Raw genomic sequence first — 25,268 nt, 5'->3', positions numbered from 1 at the left:
ATTAAAAGAAGAAACTAAGTGTATTCATGGAATGGTGCGTTGATTGGAGCTTTAAAGCCAACACAAAGGTAGGCAGTTTACAAATTACAGCGCTTCAAATTAAAATAATATCAATCAATTAGTTAATATCAATTAGTGGTTTTTAAGTTTGTATGATGTATGCATTTTTACCAGCGTTTTGTGTGACTTTTGATATGTTAGAGTCTCTCAGTTCTAGTATGTTTTGATGTATTTATGTACGTTTATAGTAGTCTATTTGAATATTTTTGATAACAGAGATAACCTCTGACCTAAAATCACAATAAAACAACTTGGCAAATGAAAAAGACTTTCAAGGTTTGTATAAATATTTTTGGTCATAAAAAAGATAATCGTAAAATAAATTGTAATAGGGTAATTAAATCATTAAGTTAACACATATAGATAAAAATCAGATGTCAAAAAAAACGCACAGATCTAAAAACGACTACATATATTTTTTTATTGTCAAACTAAATCTAGTCCTGCTATTTACACTATACAAGCTAGATATGCATAACAGATAAGAAGGGGTTAACACTTATGTACATTATTATTACAGACACAAAATTAATCATAAACCTGATGTTATTCACTTTAGCCATTTCATTTGACAAAATTCATAAGAAAGGACAGAGTAATTGTTTAGAATGGTAGTCTGACAGACATCGAAAATTCCAGATGCTGAAGAGCACCTAGCATGAGCTGAAGCTGGAGGATATTATAGGCTATACACAAAGCTTCTGTGTTTTGTTGTGCTCTTGCAGTAACTGGAACAGAGGTTAGTAACTGGAACAGAGTTTAGACCAAAACAAAACAAAACCACGCAGGTTCAGAAAAACACTCCACAGAGAAACGACCTCAGGAAAGAATAAATGGGCTAAAACACAGCAACAATGTCAACAGGCTGTTTGACGGAAAGCACTTCATTGACAAAAAGCCTTTATCACATTTTGGCCTGACACTGCTATATTTTTATGAACACAACAGAACAGCTATGAAACACTGGTAATCTAATAATGTTTGATTGCCTCTTTCACAGTAGCAAACTTTAGTAATCTAAAGCCTTAAAAGATTTCAGGTGAGAGTTTGAGAATAGTGAAATATATATTTTAATGTTATTTCAACATGGAATCAGATCAGCAGCATTGATATATTAAAGCTATTGAGGACTTTTTTTTTTAAATATGAGGACTATTGCAAGACCCTTATTACACAAACATTTTAATACTATGAGTATAAATTAAAATCAATTAAATAAAGAACAAGAGTATCACTAATATATTCTGAGTAAATATTAATAAATCTTAAATAGGAAGGAGACTACATGTATAATTTGGCACAAGTAAGTAGTCTGGTGAACATGTATGGTCATTTTGAACTGCCACTGCACCTAATGGTTTAAATGATCACACTGCACTGTTTACCAGTGTAGGTCAGCACAGTGCAGAAGTAGTCTTAAAAGATGATGACCCTTGACTCTGATTTCACAAATGAATGCTAAACTGCTTTCATATTCTGAATATTCTACCTCTATATACAAGTTACATATTTCTTGACGTTCCTATTTCTTCTCATTCATCAGATAAGAAGACCTATATTGTTCCCATCTTCTCATGAAGAGTTCCCATTGCAGTTTTACATACATTACATTTGTCAAATCAGTGCTTAGAAAGTTATTTTATGTACAGTTCTTATTGTAGTAATGTCCAGGGTGTTACAAAAAGCTACAGAATTGTTTCTTAAATGTTCCCGCAATAATTTGGTGTAGGCTAAAGATATTCATTCTCTCTCATACCATTCCAAACTCCTAGGAGTCAAAAGCTTTCACATCTTAGCTTTGTTTTGTTCTGAAATTGAAATATTCTTAAAAAGACCACTTGAATAGCACTACTGACTGACAATGATATACATCAAACTTTGTATAAGTTAATAGTGACAGTTGGTATTATAATGTATATAGATATTATAATGTATATAGATACCAATTCAGTAGTACACTACATAAGTTGTACATTTCAGATCATTTTACACTAACAAGGAAATTGTAGATATCTATTATTAAGGATATTGATAAGGTGGAGAGGTGGAGAGAGCATGTTCCAAATGGAAATGGCCAGTTAAAACAGCTAAGACTGAAGTTCTCTCATTATCATTCAAGGATATGACTTGCCTCCAATACTTTACAACACAAGGCTATTTAAGCCTAGGATCATACCTATATAAATGACTATTTCTGTTTAAATCCAAATCATTGTAATCTTTTTTAAATGATTCTTTGGGCACAAACTGTACTTTATATGATCATATTCTTAAATACATTCTACACTAAAAAAAGAAAAAACCATCATACATTTCAATAAATATTTGTTAACTTATCTAAGTCTGAACAATCCCTGGCTTCCAATACTGTGTTCACGGTAGATGTAGGAGGAACGATATAAGTAAAACAGGGCTACTTCAGCACTACAGACCTCCAGCAGTGACAGTGATATATCTGTGTGCGCACACATCGCATCCGCCTGCATTCAGTGTGTCCCACTGCCAAAGCACGCTACCAGAAGGAGAGGACACTCTAAATGTTCCTGAGAGCTAAAGCTAATACAAATGAATTATTTTCACTTGCCTCTCTTAGAACAATCTTCTGCCTTTGGCTACTACTTCATTCTACCCTTTTAGACAAATCTAAACTATAATTTTGTATCTGCTACTAGTCCTACAGACGATGCAATAAAAAAATAGAAATTGCCTTTTTTCTTTTTTCTTCTTTGCACCTACAGTACAAAGCATGCACTCTCGGTGTTACAAAACCGAACAGAATGCGAGGGTGTTGATCTACAGAGCTAGCTGTAGATTTATGGGTGGAAGAGTTCTGGGTGGATGACAGAGGTAGAAAGGCGCCACTACAGAGCTTCTCTGCAGAGGAGGATGCACTCACCATCACAGAATGCAAATACTCAGTCCCAGGTTCAGAGGTTCTTTGACCAATGGTAAAATATATTCTCCACCGTCAATTAGCAGCAGTTGTCTAGCCGGAACAGTAGGCCAGCATTCTCTCACCGTTTTTTTCCCAATGAAGGGGAATGCATCCTCTACTCCAGAGGTTCCAAAGCTGTGTCTCGAGATGCATATTCAATGTCTAGTCTAGCTTCCTGTGTGGTTATTACCTGGGTCAAGTGTGCTGGGAGCTGGAACAGAGCAAAAAATGTGAACCTTGAGACCTGAGTTGGGAAGCACTGCTCAACAAAATATTTGAAAATGAAAAAGAGTCAAAAGATGATTCCCAACTCCCTATATGCCATCTACTCTTCCTCCGTATACTCATGTTATATCACATGCACACACGTACACACACAAACACAATCAGCCTGTCCCCTAGTGACCACCAACTGCACTGCCTCCCCCTGTTGTCCAGTCGATGATGATAAAGCTCAAACTCATGATCATGAAGAGCACACCCAAACCAGCGAAACAGGCAGCCTGCGAGTAGGAAACAGAGAAAAGGGGACGTTACTAAGATGCCTGCTTCTGAGAGACAGACTGGGTGTCAGTCAAAATTACCCACTGCCGTGGCCCAAAAAAACATCACTATTAAAACAATCCAGCTACCCTAAACGCTAAATCATCAGACAAGATAAACTGACAGCTTATTTAAGGTCGTCTGGGCAATGGTTGCTGGCATTGCTCAAAAAGCAGAAAGTGGGTCAGATGTACATAAAGCAAATATCAGAAGTTCATGGCCTATGATAAATCAAATATCACTTTTCAAAGCCTCTCCTTCTACAACCGATGTTCAGAGATGAGAGGCTCACCATGACTTTGGGGGTGGAGCGCAAGGATTCTTCATCTTTGGGAACAATGCGGATATAGAAGATAGCAGGGAAGATGAAGATGAGGCACGGAGCCGAGGTGGCACCTGAAGGTGGAAGCGGAGGACAGGTGATGAGCGGGACAGTTTCCTGTTTCCAATTTAACATTAATTTAATTATCCATGTGCCCTGCAGACCTCTTTTATATAATGCTCCCTGGCTGAGAAAGATTACCCAAAGGCAGATAGATATAGATATGATGTACACTTGTACACAGCAAGGAAAAAGACAGAAACAGAAACATATATATATATATAAACTCTGTCTGTCAGGCTCACATTTACACTTATAGTTCTATTAATGGATAGTCTTTTAACATTACAAGCTGAAAATGTCTGATTTGCAAAAGTATGCAAAATGGGGTTGTAGCTGACACCCATTTTGATTGGATGTCAAGCACAAATCAGTATTCCTTAAGTGGACAATGATAAAGCATTTGTATTAAAAGGGGAAATGACTGGAACAATACAATATTCTGTCCTTATTGTGCACCCTTACCAATAACAGCACTATTTGTGAAAAGCGCTTCAGGAAAATATCATAGGACCAGTACAACATGGCTCCTAGATCACCTTTGGTACCCTGACATGTGTCCCATTTCTAGGGTGACTGAAGGCAAAATATTGACTTAGCATCAGTTTGATCTGTGTCAAAATCAGGAATTGTCATGTTTAATGTGGTCAAGGCCACAGACAGGCCAAACAAACAAACCAGTAGAGTGTTAACAGCCTGTGTATACGTGCCAAGTAAAGCTTAACAAATACCTACTTTTTACTTAAGAAATACGCAGTACAAGAACAGGAGATCCAGACCAAAAGAGACAGACACTAAACAATGACTCGTGGTGCTGTTTTGCAATGTTATATATGTTTTATGACACCATAAGCAACACAAGGACTGCTGTAAACTACCACTGCAAACATCGCATTATTTGACAAACAACAATGCTCAATGTCCTGTCATGGAGAGAACCGTGATGACATGACGTCATGACAGAACACTTCCTCTAACCAAAACATCAGACCTACATTCTCTCTGGACAGAAGGTCGGGTATTCCTGTCTGTAAGGTGGCACACAGACTCACCAATGATGCCAAAGATGCCCAGGATGTTCGGGGCGAAGATGACGAGCATGTTGATGCAGGTGAGGAGGATGACTGCGATAGCAATGTGACGGATCCAGTTGAAGGTCTTGTTCGGGAAGATTATCTGCTGGATGGCCCTGCGCACCTGCATATATACAAATCAGAGAGGAGACACTTCTATGGATAAGAACAAATAACTAATATAAACTGCTCTGGAAAAAAATGGTTAAATGCCATAAATGTACAATACAAATGAGACATTACCTAGATAAATGTGCAACAAATTAAATGATATTTGTGTCCTATATTATTTATATAATAATCCTATATGTACCAGGTGAAACACAGTTAGCGATAATTTTTTTTGTAAGAGTTTCTGGATGATTCTGTGTTTGAATGACACTATATGTGTTCTGGCCATCTGTAGTCAGTAGTTTTTGTCAGGGTTCCTCAGTACTGCTCCTGGGGACCCACAGCACTGCACATTTTAAATGTCTTGCTTATCTAAAACACCTGATTCAACCCAATCAGCTCATTAGCACAGTGCCTGAACTGGTCATGTCAGAATGTGCCCTGTTGCGTGATTCCAGTGTGAGTGTGTAGGACCAGGACCAAAAACCCTGTTCTGTTTCTCAATGCCGAGGTGTACTCCAAACTCACGGGGAAAAGCACAATTGGTACAGTCAATGTGACAGCAGTGAGTACAGCCAGCCGCACACAGAGGATCAGAGTGTCATAGGGGTCGATTCTGCTGTAGGTGTGGAGTAGCTCCGCCTCCACATTTTCTGTGATGAAAGGAGGCAATGATAAAGAATGCAAATATTTCTTTTTTTCACAATTCTGCAAGGATAAGTCTCAAAAATATATTTCAATCACAAACAGCAGTATAGCTTTCAGTCGATGAAAGATAATTGGATCAGGCTAGAGTAATCTCATTTGAATAATGAGGCATAATTGGATCAGGCCACAGTAATACCATTTACATAATGGCTAGTGGCTAACTCGCCTCTACCCCTTTCATTTAGCAACATTAGCATATATTCAGCCTCTTAGCAAGACTGTGAGAGCGAGAATATGACAGTTGTGTGGCATGGCGTAAGGTTTAAGGTCGAGATGTATCTTACCAAAGAAGGTCAAATAACCAAAAAGGGCAGCGAGGAAGTACATGGAGTACATGATAAAAATTGAGATGTTGGAGACATGCTGCATTTTCCTCTGAGAAGGGCTGTGAGCAAAGAGAAGGTATCAAGGTCATACACAAGGCACATAAAACAAGTCACATTAATAACTTGCCCTCTATGGTCACAATCTGTTAGCAAAAGAGGCTTTAATGGTATGGAAACAAATGGCTAATCACCGGACATGGTACCGGACAGTCAGGCTCTCAGGATTGAATTCAGCCATGACTGAGTAAGCTGATAATGCATGGGGTGTGTCTCAAACTCACTTTCTCAGTTCAGTGTAGATGGGTAGTACTTCTGGGTGACACACGAAGGCAAAGGCCAGAATGGGGATGGTGTATGCAGTCTTAGGAGCAAAAGGAAAAGCAAAAGAAAACCAATGAATGAAATTTCATTATGTAATCAACTCAAAGTCCAGGTTAATATTGTATTTCTGCTGTGAGAGAATCCAGTATGGCAGTGCACAGTACCTGAGAGTTGACAGTGAACATACGGGGAGTGCAGTGGGCGTCGTCCACCACATGTCTGTTATCGTAATGGTGGGCGTGATCAACCAGTACAGAGGCATTTGAATGCACAGGTATTACTGAGTGTGAGGTGCTATTGGCCGAGAACTCCTCAAAAGGGCACGGAATCTGGAACTTCTTATAAATCACCTGAAGGCATGGAAAAGTGTGGAATGAGAAAGAAGAGGCAGGAGGAGAAACAGGATGAAGCTCAAATTACATCAGATTATAATGTTGTGTTTGTTGTACTACCAACTTCTTCTTCTTTTCTTGTATTAAAACCACTGAATAATTCAGTTCATTGTGTGATTTTCCAGCACAATAGAAAATGCATGAAAAACAATGAAAGAGGACATTCCTTATTATTTAGTATCGTCTACATACCGCAGTGAGAAAAAAGACCATGCAACTGAGGGAGAAGCCACTGGTGTAACCAAGGTAACCTGAGGGATGAAAAAACTTGGATGGTCACTATGTCTCCACTGATCTCATAGCTATACAGTCTAAGCAGGATCAAAGAGAATTCTTCAGCTATAGGAACTGTGCTCTGCAAAGCCAGACTTCATGCAGCAAATAATTTCACAACCCTGTAATCTAAATAAATGGCAGACAATGGCTTTCAAGAGGGAATTATTAAGATATAATATTCACTGTTGAGCCTACAAAACTGATTCAGCAAGGACTGATAGGCATAAATCAATAAATCTATACTAGGTTGGGTTTTGAACTTACAATCAACACCAACAAGAAAGAAAATCACCACAAACAGCGATGACAATAAAACTCTACAGCAGTAGCATAATGCACATATGTCACGTTTGTCATGATTGCCATTATATTTGCCATAATATGTTGACATTTATGATGACTGTCTGCACAAGTCAGGCTGAAACAGCTTTCAAACATTTGTGTGTTACTTTTATGTTTGTGAGTGAATACAACCCCACCAGAGGAGAGATGTGGTGGTGTATGAGAATTACCATGACAGTGCAAAGCCCACAGGGAGAAGAGAGTAACTCACCCAGCTGCTTCATGAGGGCCAAGGGCAGAATTACAGATATGGTGACCAGAACCACGAGATAGTTGCCATTCAGATACCATTCTCTATCGGGGGATGGAAAGAGAGAGAGAGAGAGAGAGAGAGAGAGAGAGATCATGTTTTTGCATACAAAGTGATGTATAATGTTTTTGTTTTTTGGAGTGTGGTTATTTTTCAATTGCCTTCCTTATTTCTTCTGTGCTTTCTGTCTATAATAGCAAAGACATTCTTATAATAATGGTGGAAAGCTATAATTTACTTAGCACATAACTAAACACCTCTATTTCTATTCCTAAGCAACTGACTCTGAAATATACATTTCGGATTTATGCGATTTATGCATCCAAATTATCCTTATGCGCCCAAATTATCCTAACTAAAAACATAGCTGTGTGCCACCCTGGACCCTTGAGTCACCCATGCTGCACACAAACAAAATCACTGTGCAAAAGGTCTTGGAGTTGGGAGTTGAACAATATTAGGAACAGAGTTTGCAGGAGAAAGCTCTGTTTTCAGTGACTACCTAGACCATGCCACATACAACCCAGCCAAGTGTTATACACTATATCTTAGCAGCTATATTATTATTTACATAGCACCTTTCTCAGATTCAAGGATGCTTTTACAAACACACAATGAGAAATGGCAGACAATTTGCACACAGTCCCCTGGGGGTGCAGGGGAAGAGGTTAAGAGAGAGGACAGAGCACCAACCATCACTGGACATACATGCACACAGTCACATGTTGCACTCATACAGGACAATTATACTATCCAATCAACCTAGCTTCCATGTTTTTGGATTGCAGACTTCGACACAGATCAAACTGATGTAATCCAAAAGACAGAACATGGAAACTCGACCCAGATACGGACTCAAACCTAAGACCCTAGTATTGAGGGTCAAACATGCTAACCACCAAGCCACTGTACTGCCCCAGTGAATGAATGGCTGAATTAAGTTATGGAATGAATGTACATTATGTGACACTGGCACATAAACAAACTAAAGGTCAAAGATGCATCATAGTCCTAAAAGAATAACTGTGATACACTGCCAATGAATGTGTGTATTAATAGACACATACAAGCATGTGCTACATGCTAGAATATGGCAGGGCACCTGTCCTGGCAGAAGTGGGTGACACCAAACACAAAGAAAGCCATAAATTAGTGGGACACTGACAAGAGAACATATTTGATATCTGTCAACCAATCCTGTCCCAGATCTACAGAACCACCATCAAAAGCATCAATGTGGTGACTGGATGTAAAAGCTGTGTGTTGATTGTAACGCATCCTTGTGTTCTGAGAACAGTGTTATATAAGTGTAATTTTATTCAGTCATTCATCCATTTATTCTATCATCCTTATGTTCATCCACCACTGTGTGGTTCAGCTCAGCAGGCAGACTGCAATGGTCCATACAATGGTCCTTTCCACTACAGAAAGGCTGACAGACCATAAGCTGACAAAATTCACCCTGAGCACCACACAGCTGAGGATACCCTCAGGTAAAGGGTACCACTTCATCAAAACCAGAGCCACATGGAGCCTGAAAACTTAAATCTGATTCTGATTCTGAAAATAAAAGGCCGTGCTGGTTTCTCAGACATGTACGTTACATTATACATCATTTTAGCATTGCCGGTCATTGCCACCCATGACATGTTATTTGTGCATCATACAAAATAACACATCTGCCAGAATTTATATAAATATTCTAGGGAGCAAGCATCCCCTGTAATTGATCACAGCAGAAATTTTATTGTTTGGCTTCAGGAGGATCAGATCCTTAATCCTTTCAGCATCTTTTATTGCATTCTAATGTCATGGACAGCTTTAAGAAAGAAAGGCCTTTGGTTTAATGATGTGCTAATTGAAATGGTTTCAACAGAAAATGTGAGACCTTCCTGAACTTCATGAAAATGAACCTTTTCTAAAGTCAGCTACAGCACGTGCTCCCATATCATTTAAAACTAAAAATGTAGTCTATTTTTGTATTTAATCTTGACCATTAATCTTGACCCTTCAGCATAAGCAATGCTGGATAACTAACTAATCATACTCCATTATTAAGGTTATATAAAGGTCCAGAAAAGTACAGGCTGGCTAAGAGCACATGATCAGAGCTAGCACAGTTGCTACAAATGCTACAGATGACTCTAAACATAAAAAAAAAAAATTAAAAATAAAAAAATTTTTAAAAAAATTAAAAAAAAAAAATTAAATACATTAAAAAAACAGCTGACTAAAGACTCAGTCCAGTGTCTGCTTTAAGTTTCAAGGGAAAAAAACCACTCATGTTATCCCTATGACAGCAGCCTTGGTTGTAGCAATTGTCAAGTAGGACAGAGGTGTGGTGAGAAAGTGATAGCAGGAGCCAATCAAGTCTTGCCCTCCAAATAGCCAATCAGGAATAAATGTTACTGCCCCTCCTCTACTAGATGCATGTTTAAAATTTCTGAGGTATGGCCATGACAGTTGATAGGTATTTACCCTCATCAGTATGAGAAGTGAAAAGCTGATAAAAATAACAATAGATCACTGACTACAATGAAAATACTGATACAGACCTGCATATTTCACATACACTAGGACAATGAAATTGCTTACTGTTATCAGTTTGCATAGGACTTTTAAGAACTGTGGAAGCTACACCCTGAAGGATAGTAGCTTATAGGAACCCATGTCAAAGAGAGAACAAATGAACGGTGTCATTCACTTGGAGGAATAAAGAAAAGGACTTTCGAAGGCTTCTTTAGTACTGCCAATGAAGTCATGGTGGTTACTTACCCAGAGTTGGTGTCTGCCTTCAGGAAAGCCTGGATGACCAGAGGAAACTCAGACTTAATGATGAACAAGTAGCTGGACATCGCTATGGGGAGTGAATCAGACGTGTCAGATCTTAAACATGCTTACGTGTCAGAGCTTAAACCCCATCCATCTTTTCTACCTGTGGTGTACTAATATTTACAAACAAAATTGTTTCCTTTATATATATATATATATATATATATATATATATATATATATATATATATATATATATATATATATATATATACACACACACACACACACACACAAGCCCCCCCCCCCCCCAGTTATTCTTCTTCACTTTATGAAACAGCCATTATACTGCCACCTAGTGGCCTGGATGTGTCAGAGATTCTATTCTAAATCTGTTTTAAACATGGCCACCTCCCATGATCCCATGTGAGTTGCTCTTTATAGATGAAACATAAAAACAATAAATATTCCCTTCCTAAATATTGTTTGCTACTTTATGGTGGTAAAATGACTTGTTCCTATAAGAGAACATTTGGGCATATTATTTCTTTTTTTAAATTCAATGGATTGCAGGACTGGATGAATGAACTTTATTAGAACAGAAGCACTGATCTCTTAAATTCATTATACTCTATGCATGTGATATGTACTGATTATGAGCAGCAGAAAAGATGCAGCCATGTGCCAGCAGAGAGACGTTGGGAGACATCCAGAGTTGAAGGTTGAGAAAAAGGAGGAAGAAGAAAATGATAGTCAGCAGAGCATAATGGAAAAACAGGGCACATAGTGAGTGGTAGAGCACAGAGATGAAGAAAGAAGGGAGGCGTGAGGGATACACCAGCAAAAAGCAGACTTGGGAAGAAGTGTCCGCACGCCAACAGCAGTAGCTGAACTAACGTGTCAAGAGTGCTTTTACCTTTTGGAAAAGGCTCTGTCTCAATGTTTTTTAAACAAGTGTCTTTGTAAATGCAATCATATTGATTGCTCCCTAATGGTGTGATAACAAATTGCCATAAAACAGTGCTTATAAAGTGGACATAATGCCATCTGTGTCCCTTTCTTCTTTTAATCAATTGAACGATGTAATGGATGTTAATAATAAGCAATAGGAAATACAAAATATAGAACAGACCTGCATAAAGTTTCTGATTCACTCCACTCACCTCCAATGTTCTGCAGTGTGATAGAAATTCCAGCTGCCATCTTTCCAGGCGTCCCAAAGGCCCGAAAACCCAGCTGTTCATAGGCTCTGATTCCTGGAAATATTGCCAGAAAGTAAAAACATACCGAGAAATCACCAAAGCCTGACTTGTTGCATAGAGCAGTCTAGAAGTTCCCAAAACAACTTCACACAGGTGTGTGCAAGAGCACATTTTCTAATTACTATTACTGTGGTTTAGTTCCGCTTTCTTTGACATGTTTTTAATTATCTGATGCAACATCAAACTAGACTAGAATATCAGTGATCAATGAGTAATTTCAGGATATAAGATGCTATTGTCAAAAGAGATCAGCCTGAATAGAGATTTGCTTACCAACAACACCGGAGGCTTTAAGCAAGAGGTGAATGGAGTAGCACGAAAGAGCAGCAACTGCTGTGAGGAGGAACCTGAGAAGAGATATTCATGAACTATGCTTTCTCTGAGTGCTATCAGTACAGGCATTTGGAGATTTAATTTACTTTGTATTTCACTACTGCCATTTAAAAAGAAAACATTCACTGCCCTGGTGAACATTTACTGCCCATTCATTGCATTGGAGCTAAGTAAAGGTTACTTTCACTCAAACAGCATGCTGGAATGTTACAAATAGAATCACACTGAACCTTTGACTACAATGTTAAGATAGGGAATTTTTCATTTTAGCATATTATTGTGTATTTATATTGTGTGGATTTCCTTGTGATTTAATCTATTGAATGAATTTATCCACACTTTGAATCTGTAGTCAAGACAATATTTTCTCATAGTCAATGGTACAGTGAATGGTACCATTATGGTACAGTTATTTTTTGCTAACCAGAGAACTGGACAGAGGTATTAGTGTCTAGACTTAATGCACCATAACACACTTAAGCAACAGTGCCCCGGCAACACATATAAATATTACAAGCCCTTTATCTGAGAGAATTGGACATGGAATGCACTGAAATATATACTTGTATTAGGGCATGTCCAAATCTCGTTTTAGTTCATTAATGTTCACTCATCTTGCTTCATATGCATTACCAATGAATGAGTATTAGTAACTGGCATAGCCAGTTCACTTTAATGCAAGAATGTCTGCGCCATGGCATACTGTTTGTATCCACCAGCTTCCATGTGATTCAATGCATCAGCAAAAAGCTGAGAATGCTTTTGTTCCAATATAAAATATTCCACATAAATCCTAGTTTGATGCAAATGCTGCCAGTAGGTGTTCAGTGTGCTTGGAAACTGGACAAATTCTATGAGATGTTTTGTGTGGAGCTACTCCAGTGACATGAATGGCAGACTGTAGACCAGTAACGTTTCCCATAGCCCTTTGTGCCAAGGAGAGTAAGGAGACTTGAGTTGCCCCTGGTGACTTACTGGGTGGAGAGCACATTGGCAATCCCTCAGCATTCCTCAAAAGGTCAAAGGTTACAGTCACTACCTTTCCCAGAGCTCTCCAGGCCAGGATATGGAGGCCAGTGACGTTCTTGCGCATTTTACAGGCGCGCAGACACCAGCAGACATCGTGTGAAGGCAAAGCCAACACCAATAACTGAAATTCTATTTAATTCACTCACTGAAAACCAGCAGAAGGAAGTAGTCAGGTTTGCCAGCAATTACAGGAAAGCCACAGCTGAATCAATGTTTGATTAGTCTCATTGATTCTCACTGCTGGGGGAACCTGGCAGGAGGGATTTGAAAATCTCCGTTTTAAGTTGCACAACTGCTCTGAGAATGGGGAAATGCAGAAACTGCTGAATTCATCTGATCTACTGAGGACAGTCCAGGCACAGGCTTTGCAGAGAGTTACGACAAAGAGTGGCAGGTCTTGTGCCTAAAAGAACTGTCATGTTGTGCCATATCTCATCCTTTCCCACTGTATCAAAATTCAGTACTTCTCGCTGCATATATTGTATCATTGTGAGGATACAGCGGGGAAATACTGACACAGGTGTAAACATTTGTGAAAGACGGTGAATGTCCAAATGATGGGTGACTGCTCAACTTACAACCATCATAAAAATGTTGCTTTTGTGCCGTACTTCATTACTACATTGCAACGAGGAGGGAATTTTCCCCTCAAGGACATAGATAATTCACATGTGCTTTATGTAACTGCAAGTGAAGCCTTGAGAAGTATAGCATGGAGCATGGGTCTATCTTTAGAGGAACCAACCTAGGCCTTCCAGGTAATTGGAGTCATGGTGTCCAATTCCCCACAATATGTCTGAGGCTGAGGACACCCAAGCTTGCTTTCGGCACTGCTCCCTCAGCCAGACAGAATGGGAAACCCATATATATGAGGAAATGAGATCTGATGCCCATATATGCGAAGGGGCGAGACTTTTTTGAACAGAGGGACGTGTTCAGCAGAAGAGTGGGAGAGGACTATTTTAGGCAGTAGCCTTTCCAGATGCACAAGGGGTTGGTTTAAGAGCTGGAAAATTCTTAGGGGGAGGGCACAGTCCAATAGGCTAAGCAAGGCTAATAGGCTAAGCAAAAACATGGAAAAATATCATGGGGGAGGGGCTTAGTCCAGTAGGCAGGGCAGGAGCCAACAGATGAGAAGTGTTCAGGGGGAGGGGCATAGACCAGCAGTGAGTTGTTTGGTATCCTGGTGGACACATTCACTAGCCCTGCCCTCCTCCCCACATTAGGAAAAGAGATCGCTGTTTGTGATATATGGCATTCCTTTAGGTCAAGGCACGTGTGTGGTTAAGTAAAGTGTCAGACCTATTTGTAAACATCCTAGGTTAAGACAAGCCGTCATGATCATAGATCATACCTTTAAGATTTATCCTTTAGTATAACAAGTATTATTTAGTACTGCATTACAGTTAAGAGCAAATTTTTTTATAATATCCAGTTCGACAAAACTCTAAAGTGGATTATATTTAGCACTGTTATTCAGTTGTTGTTGTTTTTCATTATGGGTTACTTGTACAGAGCTGCTAGAGAGAAGGACTTACATATATAGTGTAAGGATGCAAGAAGCATATAAGGAGATACTTGTATATATAGATTACTATGGAAAAACACACTGCCTGCAATGACAACTCTCTGCTTTGTGATTTACATTTACCTGACACTTTTATCCAAAGTGACTTCCAATTATGAGTGAGTACAACTTGAGGATCAAGGGCCTTGTTCAAGAGCCCAACAGTGGCAACTTAGCAGTGGTGGGTCTTGAACCAGCACCCTTGCAATTACCTTAACCACTGAGCTACCCCTGCCCTTCAGTGATCATCTCTGTTGTGAATGAACTGTGTTAATGAATCTGATTCACTAATACTAACAGAAGACTGCTGTTCAATATTTATATATCTTATTAAATATCTTTTTCTGAAATGGTCGGTAAACTTGGAGAAGTGATTTCAGCCTTCAAGTTGCTTATCATATAATTCAGTGAATGTCATGTTTGTGACCGTTACAGACTTACAAAAAAAGGAGAATGCCAGTGTTGGACATGGCATATGCCAAGCCCAGAATCCCACTGCCCATAATGGCATTGCCAAGATTGAAGACAGACATGCCAAAAGAGGTCTTCCCTTCGAACTGACAAAAGAAGCAAAATGTGTGATGGAGTTATAAAGCAGCTCCACAAAAACTAAGCTAATATAGTGCATACTTTAAAACATGCAAAACCTGCATTCCTTCAGTTTAGATGAGTGAATACACTTTATATTCATTTTTATTAGATATGGTAAATGGCACCAGCATAGTGATGAATTACATGTTATCTGTGTAGAAGCTATTGACATTAGATTTTCTGTGCTCAAATGTCTACCTTTGGTTATATGACGGATACTCTCTCTCTCTCTCTCTCACACACACACACACAGACACACACACTTACATCAGTGAATCGTGGCTTCTTGCCTCCACTGTTGGGAAGGAACTCCATATTCTCTGCTAGGTTACTCTCAGGATCATCAAGCCTGTCAAACATCAAGAAGTGGAGACTTCTTTAACCTAACGGAAGTGTCAGAATCAAAATCGGTTTGATTTTCCTAACATGTTTGAAATATGAGGAATTTGTCTCGGTGAGCGCACAGATGCAATAAATTTTAAAATGAAAATAATATTCAATATGTACATATCAGCAAGGTCTGGAGAGATATATGTCCTCAGATGTCATCATAATGACAACATGAAGCAGTTAGTTTGGGATCTAAAATAAATCAGCAAGCTATTTTAAAGACTTTCACCTACCTGTTCATTGAACCATTTCTTAGGGTTGAGAGAGGGCATCAATCATCCAATGCAAGCACAAAAACAAGGCAAACATGCACTTAGAAAACAAACAAGAAACACACCATTCCAGCAAGCACATTTACATTCCAAGTAATATTGATTATTTAACCGACTTTGGATAAAGGCACATTCATATATTGTCCAGCAAGTGGGTTGCATACAAAAAAAACCAAACATCTATGTTCTGGGGAAAGACTGCTCATAAATTTGCGCACCCACGGCACACAAAGTTTAAGTTATCTAAATTGAAGATTTTCCAGGTTTGTAATAAGCTTAACATAACTGTATTTAAGATATAAAAGCAGGTGTCTCAGTTTGGGCCAGTCATTGCAAACTGCAGTAAATTTAGATTAAGATGAAGATAATCTACTCTGTGACAAAATATTTGTCCTTATGAATGTGCAAAAAATGTTTTTGTGCACTCACAATAAAAAAGCAGAAGCACTGATCAAATTTTTGTCATGGTTTCATTTGTAAAAGATCACAAAAGTTATCCAAATATTTGAAAATGCCCAATATTCAAGATCAGATTTTTTTAAAGCACTGGATCTGTGACTAAGACAGGATCAGGTTAATAAGGAAAAATCTGAGACAACCACTAGGAAATTGGATGATGCAAGGAAAAGCCTGAACATGGGCTTCTCATAAAGAAAGTTGTTACTTTTACATAGTGCATAGGCTTCTAACCATGGGCACTGGTAGCTCAGTGGTTAAGACATTTTACTTGCAATTGGAAGGTTGCTGGTTTAAGTCCCACCACTACCAAGTCCTTACTGTTGGGCCCCTGAGCAAGACCCTTAGTCAAGTTGTCCTCAGTTATAATTGTAAGTTGCTTTGGATAAAAGTGTCAGCTAAATGTAAACGTCTTGGACCCACAATCATTCTTTGTTGCAATTTACATATAATTCTCTTACCCAGCCTGCATATGTTCTATTATAAATACCATAGTATTACAACATGCTTCTTCATCATATAAACCTCAGAAGGCTAAAGCATCTAAAGGAACCATGAGATCTTTTTAACAGAATGAATGCCTCGTCAGCAAATGGTTTTCATTCAGAACTTGAGTCTCTCACCCTACAAGTGCTTGCCACCTGCTTCATTAAGCTGGTTAAGAGAATACTAAGTTCAAAGCTGTCATCAAAGTAACAGGTTGCTACCTTGAAAAATATCAAATCTAAGACAATATGTGCACAGTGAATTCACATATGTGTTTTTTCACCTTCACAATTTTTTCTAAAATGTGGAAAATAGTAAAAATAGAGTGGATATGTCCAAATTTTTGACTGATAGCGTAATTGGAGAAAATTGATAAACAAGGTGTTTATTCTTGTCTTTAGTAATAAACCACTTCGTGTGTACTTTTAGCACAATCTAAAATTTAATTGTAATTCTGTGTCACATTAAGCGTAATTCAAAGTGAAAAATAATTTAATAGACAAAGTTCTTTGGAATACGTCATCTTCTTTTGCCAGTCGCTAAACCTGTTCTGACATTTCTCTGAATAATAAAATTAACCAATAATATAACAGCCTGTTCTCCCTGCTAGTTCCTGTAAATACCAGCAACATAGACAGGAGGTGTGCATTTGGTTGTTTAATACAATACCCTTGTACCCCCTACCTAAAATACCACAGTTACGGGGCCGCAGGCTCAAAGATTTATATTTTGCATCCTGGGGAATACCATATTATGTTTGAGACATTTCACCTGGCATTTTTTTCAAAAATGCAACTCGCCTACACTGCTTTTGACAGATGTGGCAATACCTTCAGAAATAAAAGCATTTTGTATACCAGGGGTGTCCAAGTCTGGTCCTGGAGGGCCAGAGTCCTGCAAAGTTTAGTGACTTCTCTGCTCAGACACACCTACTAAACCTGGCTATTGATTCATGAGTTGAATCAGGTGTGTGTTTAACTTATATTAGTTAATGTAGCAGTATGTCAAACCCTGTTCCAAGAGGGCCAGAGACCAGTGTAGTTTGGTAATTGCATATGTAAACATACCTGATTCAACTCACCAATCAATAGCCAGGTTTAGTAGGTGTGTCTGAACAGAGCAATCACTAAACTTTGCAGCACTCTGGCCCTCCAGGACCGAAGCTGAACACCACTGTAGTAAACAGATACCCTCTAGCCAATGCTAGCCAATTCACTGTTATAAACTCAAATATTCCTCACCCAACTACTGACCAGTACTAGTACTTTCTAATGATAAAGTGTGCAGGCTAGCATCCAGATATGACTCAATGTTAGATTGAGTCACTTTTCATGATCCAATCAAATGCTGATGGATAAAATCATGTGCCACTCATATGTTTTCCTTACCCAATATCCTGCTTCTCTCAGAAATACATCATGTTAAGGATCTGAAACACGTTATGGTTTTCAGTTTACATGGATTTTAAGTTAGTGTTAGATAGCTGTTAGTTAGTGTTAGCTAGCTCCTTTGGTCAAGCAGTGATACCTTTATAATCACTTGTTTTAACATTTTATAATTTCTGTCAAGGGTATGCAAACTTATAAGCAGAACAGTATTCTATGTATAGATAACATTTGAGGTATAGTGACAAAACAAATTATATGTCAAGTAATAATAAGTGGGAAGTTTTCCCTGCAAGCAGTTTGGTGCATCACCGTGATACATAAATGCCAATATCATTTTTACGATATGCAGTATCACCACAGCATTCTAAAGTAAAGATTTTCAGAATTTTGTCAGCAAGATAAATAAAATTTAGAGTGATGTATAAAGTGAGGCCTACTGCTCTTCCTCCATCATTGTCTTCATCGGCATACTGTCATCCTCAGGGTCAGGAGTTCTCCCATTGACCAGGATGCTCATCTCTGATTGGATGGGCTCCATGCAGGAAACAGGGAGGGTTCAGCGTGAGGGTTATATGATTTCTCACGTCTGTAAAACACAGAGGTGTTAACACATTCACAGTGTGTCTATCTGTCAATTACAGACTAGTGTATAACTGCATATAACTGCACATAACATTTCTTTTTGGGGAAACACCTTTTATCAGTTTATTATTATATTTCCATATTATGCATTTATCACAATGTGCAAGGATGTTGTGTTGTGAAAAAGCATTTGTGAACCTTGACAGCCATATTCACTCAAAAGCAGAGATCAAATTACAAAAAAGAAAGGTATGCACTCAATTCTTTTTAAAGATGCACAAAAAACAGTATCTGTCTTTCAGCATAAGACACATTCCTAGAATGCTGTGATTAATGTTATCTGTGTGATTTCTTCCTTTAACCATAATTATGTCCCTGCAATGAATGGAACTGCTGCATAGGGCACAGACAGTATGCAAGTATAGCACAACCCAAGGGAGGAGGCCCCTTCATTGAGGAGGAGTTACCTAGCTGGGTCATAGCTAGTCCGCTCCTCAATACCACTAAAGAAATCTGACTTCTGCTACCTCACTTGAGAAAAGAAGTGAAGTGCACGTCAGGAGTCTCTGTGATCTTACATAAGTAAGCAAGTGGATATGACAAATAGAAGGGCACTTAGTTTAAGCTTTTTTTTTGGCATAAGTGGAATGTTGCCATGTTGAAGCAAGCAATATGCTATACCTGAATAATGTAATATGTATAACAATATACAAGCTAAAATATGTATAAGGATTTGTGGGGGTAGCCAGTTTCTGTTTACTGGCAGCAACCACTATGTATGTAAATGCTGAGTTGCCAAGCAATGAGAACTGCCAGTTTGAGGCTCAGTCAAAGGTAATGAAAGATGGCAGTGGGATTATTTTACATTTATTTATAAACTGATAAATTTAGTTCCGCGAGCTTCTGGGGTTCAGGGTGGCATGACAGAGTCATGGGCCAAGCCAATCTGTTGGCACAGATTGAAGGTCAGCACAGGGTCAGAGGGAGTTTAACTAAAGGAAAGCCAATAGAAAAATATAGGTGCCAAACAAGCCCAACTTTTGTTATATCTGAAATCCTATTTCCCATGATAAAGTAGGCTTATGTACAAGCATAAAACCCAGGACATGTAGCTATTGCCCATGAGGGAGTTCTGATTCTCCCATGAGAATCTGTACAGTGCTGCTATTCTCTGACCTTCACTCTTCTCAGTTTGAGAACGTGCAGACGGTACATTTTACTCTCCTGAAGTGAATCCGTCTGGGAATTAGGGGAGGTCGAAGCTTAAACATATATGCCAAGTTGAGACTATAAAACAGCTGTTTAAAGATATTGAATATTTTTGGTCATAATTCACATTCATATACATAAAGAGTTTGCTGTTTCTCTAACTCACAAATAATACATTTGTTTATCTGGTTATTGTTATTAGCAGGTAAATGTATGCCTTCAGCTTTTTAAATAAGACCATATAGGAGTCTAACTTATTAACTTAGAATACTTATAATAAAACTTATAATACTGTATGTCATGATCCACAAAAAAAAGTTTAATTGTAACAGCATGATTACAGTGTTAAATGGTGAAACAAATGCATACAGGATTTCATCATCACATTCACACCTTTCTCACAGGAACAGCTACTTCTATTTGTAACCTGCTCTTCATTCCAGATGGTAGAAATTAATTTTGTGAGGTCACAGAACCAAACACCCAGTCCCACCCTAGTGCACAACAGTCAAAACAGCTCAAATTTATTAAAAATAGTAACCTAAACTTAGTGTCTTCAGCTTACCCCAAAGCTATGTACACTAGCTATCTCTCTCACACACATTTATCATTTGTATTTGAAGACCACCCAGCAGCTCTCATAACGTTAAATTACTTTCCAAAGACATGATGTGCCATTAGTCATTAGCTTCCACTTTACTCTCTGTAGCCCCATAAATCATCATATTTCTGGACGCCAACTATGACAGAAGCAATGCATTATAAGCCAGTACTACAGAAATGCTTTGGCAGTCTCTGATCACCAGTTTAGTAAATATGGTGTGTTGCACCTAGAGGCTGGCTGCTGGTGACCATGCAAATGGCACAGTGAACATAGAGTTCCTGGGTAGGTCTGACCCAAGCAAAGCGCAATCTTATATAAACATTTTTCAAAGCAGTTTAACTATGGACAAGCCGATTGGCAAAGATGTGTTTTGGAAGGGTCAAATGGAAGCTGCTACTGTGCAGACTAGCTAAATTAGTCAGTCAGTTTTTGAATACACACAGTATATACATACAAATGGTATATACATACAACTGCAAGGCAAAGAGCTCCGTATAGGCAGATTTATTTGTGACACACACCCAAACAAACTCAGCCATGCAGAGCTTCTGCATAGTGCAGACACTAAATAGCTGTCATACCAACATGTCTACCTCAACCAGTGATCCACGGACAGAGACTGCATACAGAATTAAGAACCTATTTCCCCCAACTCAAAAAAAAAAAAAGCTCACAAAAAATATTTGGTCATGCGTCAGATACAAATGCTCCATATGTAAAAGTAATAAGTACACATAAATCCAAATCTCTATTTACATTTATAGCATTTGGCAGATGCTCTTATGCAGGGTTTTACAGATTTGTGCAGCATTTCTCAATTGGTGTCACAGCTCTATAGTTTTTGCTTATTGATATTTCTCAATGTCTCTTTGGTTAGCATCAAAATTTAAAGGGGCTTTAAACTGTAAAACTGACTGATGGGACCATTAACACCATGTCACTATTACTGATGCCTTTCTCTGGGCACTCTGAACAGCCATCCAAACTTTAGTCCACACTGGTGCTTGGCGGACATGTGGTTAGCTGTCTGATGCATGTATGGTAACACAAGGGAAGTTATTATCAGGAGGGGTCCACTTAAAATACCCAGTGCCTTCAACACACTCTCATTGTTACTGAATTTGGTTGCTCAATGAAACAGGCACAAGATATCATGAGGAGAAATCATAAGGTTAGAGGAGTTTAAGGTTATAGCAGATTTGTTTTAAATCTGGACAAGTGGACTTTGTCAAATTGGTAACCTGGCCTGCATCCTTACCTGTGTGCACCATGTATTTAACTAATCCATATTCTCCACAGTTGGTTCTTCAAAAAAGTAAAAAATAAAAATAAATTAAAAAAACCTGACTTCAGACAAATACAAAAACAACAAACACAACTCTTCCTAACGCTCACAACATCAGGCTACAAAAGACCTTTCTGAACATTCCAGCTGCAGGTAAGTAACGGGTATGCAGCAACAACAGAACAGTGGGAACCAAACACTTCAAAGGCGTTCCAAAGAGAGCACTCTTTGGAGAGGCTGTGGGGCAGGCAAGTGTCATTAAACACAAATTAAAATGCTCTCACTTTTCTTATGAGCAGCAGGGGGAAGAGTCAGGCAAGGTGAGCATCTGGCTGAAGACTACAAGGCTGCCTGCCCACCTTTCAGCATGAACAATACTGAATAAATGGAGGCACAGCACTCACACAGCCACCCTTGGCAACCAAGCAGTGGTACTGTGGTAACATTTACAGTTACCGCAGTTCAAGGGTACGGTTCCAGATTTCTTTAGAGATTAAAAGACAAAAACTTTTAATTTTTCAAAAACTTTTAACTTCAATGTTTACAGGTCTGTTGAATGCTGGGATAATGCAGCAAACCTTGATGTTTTTAACAAGGCTTTGTCATGAATCAGAGGTGCTACATAATGTAGTCTTTTTTAACCATTTTCTGTCTTTATCCATTTCACTCGTGTTTGTCTTATTATAATGTGTAGTAATAGTACAAAAATCTCTAGTGTACATTTCTGTATAACACCTTTTAGCATCCATCAAGAGGGACACCCCACAACCCGGGCCCTTCCCCTGGTTTTAGGGTTACAATAAACAAGGGTGCATGCTGTGTGTGCACACACACATCACTTCAACCTATGGCTCTAAGAAATGCTGCAGGATAATCTTTGCCTGTGAAAATTTTATATGGCAGCACAGAGCAACAATGACTATGGGAACACAGTGAACACAGTGAACACATCTATAAACAGTGTAATACACACTTAATTTTAACTCATTGCTTTTGGAGAACAATAACCAGATTAGAAATTTAGGACACATGATGTATCTTACGCATGTCCTTTGAGTGTACCAAGTCTCAGATAGCTAATATATAACGTAAGCTACCACCTCAGAATGGACAAATATTAAAATTAATCAGCAACAATGCCACAGATGACCAAACCGCAAACATACATGTCATCTCTGGTTAGGTCCAGAGTTTAGGGCTATAATAAACAAGGTAATAGTTGTAAGGATGTTTGCACAACCACATTGCCTTGGACTGGACCTCTCAGCCATATCTTTCTCACAAAACCAGACGCTGCCCCTGGCCCTCTGTCAGACAGGGTTCAGTGACTCCTGGTTTGTTGGCATACTCATGAACGTTGACCTAGGGTGAGCACAACTGTCAGGACAAACAGGCCACCACTGGCACGCTTGGCTGATGTCAGGCATCACAATACCCTCAGTTCCTGGCAGGAGAGTGTTTGTATGTTCCTACTATATACATGTAAAAGGAAAAAAAAACACCAGTAATCACAACAACCAAAAAAAGACCCGTTCATTATAATATTAAAAGAGATTCAATCTGGTGTATGATGCACTGTAGTGGCATTGTTTTGGGGTCACTTGAACTAATTCAAAAAAAAGACATGGGGGGGGGGGGCGTCGGGTCCTGATCCAATATTTACTTTAATTAAGAATCTTTCCCTAATTAACCTCTTGCAACAGTATTAAAATGGCAAAAATCCAAATCTAAGTAATGGGTCACAGTCAACACACACAATCTCAAATCGCATTCCCAAATGCCAGTTGCTAGAAACTCAGTAAGGGCTTTGCACACTTAAACAATCTCCATCAGTATCTTAGGTTTAATTAGTTATCTTATTAGGATCATTGCATTTCTCTCCTTAACACAGTGGAGAGTCAATATTCATGTCTGCCTAATACAAAAACAGTAAATAAATAAATAAATAGCAGGAATTCATGGTAATGACATGTAGTAATCCAGTAATTCTGATTAGATTATTTAACTACTAGGAGGTGCTATGCTACTGTGCAAACTCGAGTTGGGTATTTTTGGTTTTAAACTTATTTTTTCTGTATTGTCATCTTAAAGAACCTAAAAGTTAATCTAGCGTTTAAAAATGTCCCGACAGTAACTAGTTGCCTCACCCATAATAAAACCCTACCTGATCATGTGCCTCGGAAAAATTCGATGGACTAGAATCTAAAGCGCACTTCGCTCTTTTACAATTAAAACTGAAGTCTTTGGTGCGCTCCACACCACAATCGCCGATCCAAGACACAATGTCACTGTCCTCGCTTCCTTACTAGCGAAATCATTTTTCAGTGACAGATAAGTGTACGTGAGGTTGGAAGAGGGTGATAGCTTTGACGTGAGAGACCAACCCTAATTGGAGTGAGCTGCATGAAGGCTACGATCCCACGTGGTGGAGGATCCTGTTACAATAAAGAGAACGAACTGCATGTACATAACCAATAAAACATTTATCTGAGGTAACTGAAAAGAAGCGTGTGTTTAAACAAGCGTGCACGAAGTAACATTTATAAAAGTTTAAGATCTCTTTTTAAAATAAATCCTTGTTGTTACATCATTTATAAACAATAGTACAAAAAGTCCTTGCTACTTAATACTTACAAAATAACTGAACGTGCAGTTCTGCCACTTAAGTTTGTTGGAGATTTGCAATGAAGCAAAGAAGTGTGCATTTTTTAATCTGATCAAAATATTATTAATCATTATATCATTATACATATATGAGAAGTAGGAAAGTGATCTAACACTTAAAGACCGTTTAAAACAAACACATGGACCTGACATCCGTGCATGGAAAATCCCAGCGTTTCTCTTTGTAGCCACCCTATCTATCCATGCAAACAAAGAAAATAAATTCACTTTCACGCCAGGTTCAGTGTAAACGAATGCAACTTCTCGTTTTTAAGGTCTCTAACACAATGCATTTCTGGGATAAGTGGCAAACGTAAATGTATACTTGTAGCAAAAAAAAATATCTATAACCAGAATAAATTGTTCTCAAAATATCACTGACTAAAAAGTAATAAAATTGTAAGGCTTACCGGTCGGCAAAAAAAAAACAAATACCAGGATGATTTTCAATTATGTCTTCTATTAAAGTGAAATTATAGCACTTTGCGCTCCTTTCTTGTCTTTTTATGCTGCTTTAGTTTTCTCCTGGTGGACCGAATTAGATGTTAGGTTTGTTATTGCTCTTTTCCTTTTGGTTAAATTGTTGTCGTTTGCGAAAGCAATTGAATTCGAAAAGCTCTATAGCTGTATAGCGGTGGGGGCAGTTCAGGTCCCGCCTT

General features: G+C 38.5%; 1 protein-coding gene across 3 annotated transcripts; it reads right to left on the bottom strand.

Moving 5' to 3' along the window:
• Nucleotides 1–455: 455 nt before the first annotated feature.
• Nucleotides 456–25,268, bottom strand: slc38a3b (solute carrier family 38 member 3b). 3 transcript variants are annotated; one of them, XM_027000684.2, is made up of 17 exons: nucleotides 25,020–25,268; nucleotides 18,703–18,851; nucleotides 15,897–15,914; nucleotides 15,541–15,622; nucleotides 15,124–15,239; nucleotides 12,027–12,100; nucleotides 11,655–11,747; nucleotides 10,495–10,576; nucleotides 7,681–7,763; nucleotides 7,044–7,102; nucleotides 6,624–6,809; nucleotides 6,420–6,499; nucleotides 6,097–6,197; nucleotides 5,633–5,757; nucleotides 4,973–5,117; nucleotides 3,831–3,934; nucleotides 456–3,498 (listed from the first exon to the last, which is right to left on the bottom strand). In XM_027000684.2, exons 2-17 carry the CDS (start codon nucleotides 18,801–18,803, stop codon nucleotides 3,394–3,396), a joined length of 1,554 nt encoding a protein of 517 aa, XP_026856485.1. In that variant the 5' UTR covers nucleotides 18,804–18,851; nucleotides 25,020–25,268; the 3' UTR covers nucleotides 456–3,393. The 3 variants fall into 3 exon arrangements, with proteins under 3 accessions (XP_026856485.1, XP_026856484.1, XP_026856486.1); XM_027000683.2 differs by lacking the exon at nucleotides 25,020–25,268 and adding an exon at nucleotides 24,110–24,286; XM_027000685.2 differs by lacking the exons at nucleotides 15,897–15,914; nucleotides 25,020–25,268 and adding an exon at nucleotides 24,110–24,286.

Source organism: Electrophorus electricus, chromosome 3, assembly GCF_013358815.1.
Source record: "Electrophorus electricus isolate fEleEle1 chromosome 3, fEleEle1.pri, whole genome shotgun sequence".
Classification (NCBI taxonomy): Eukaryota; Metazoa; Chordata; class Actinopteri; order Gymnotiformes; family Gymnotidae; genus Electrophorus; species Electrophorus electricus.
The sequence above is the reverse complement of the archived record's forward strand: the minus strand, read 5'-3'. Positions and strand labels throughout refer to the sequence as shown.

Coding starts and splice junctions, on each gene's coding strand:
- slc38a3b (XM_027000684.2), bottom strand. CDS start 18,803: ATGGAGCCCATCCAATCAGAGATGAGCATCCTGGTCAATGGGAGAACT. Junction 5,758..6,096: donor TGGTTATTTGACCTTCTTTG/GTAAGATACATC, acceptor CTTTCATCACAG/AAAATGTGGAGGCGGAGCTA. Junction 3,935..4,972: donor GGGCATCTTTGGCATCATTG/GTGAGTCTGTGT, acceptor TTCCACCTTCAG/GTGCCACCTCGGCTCCGTGC.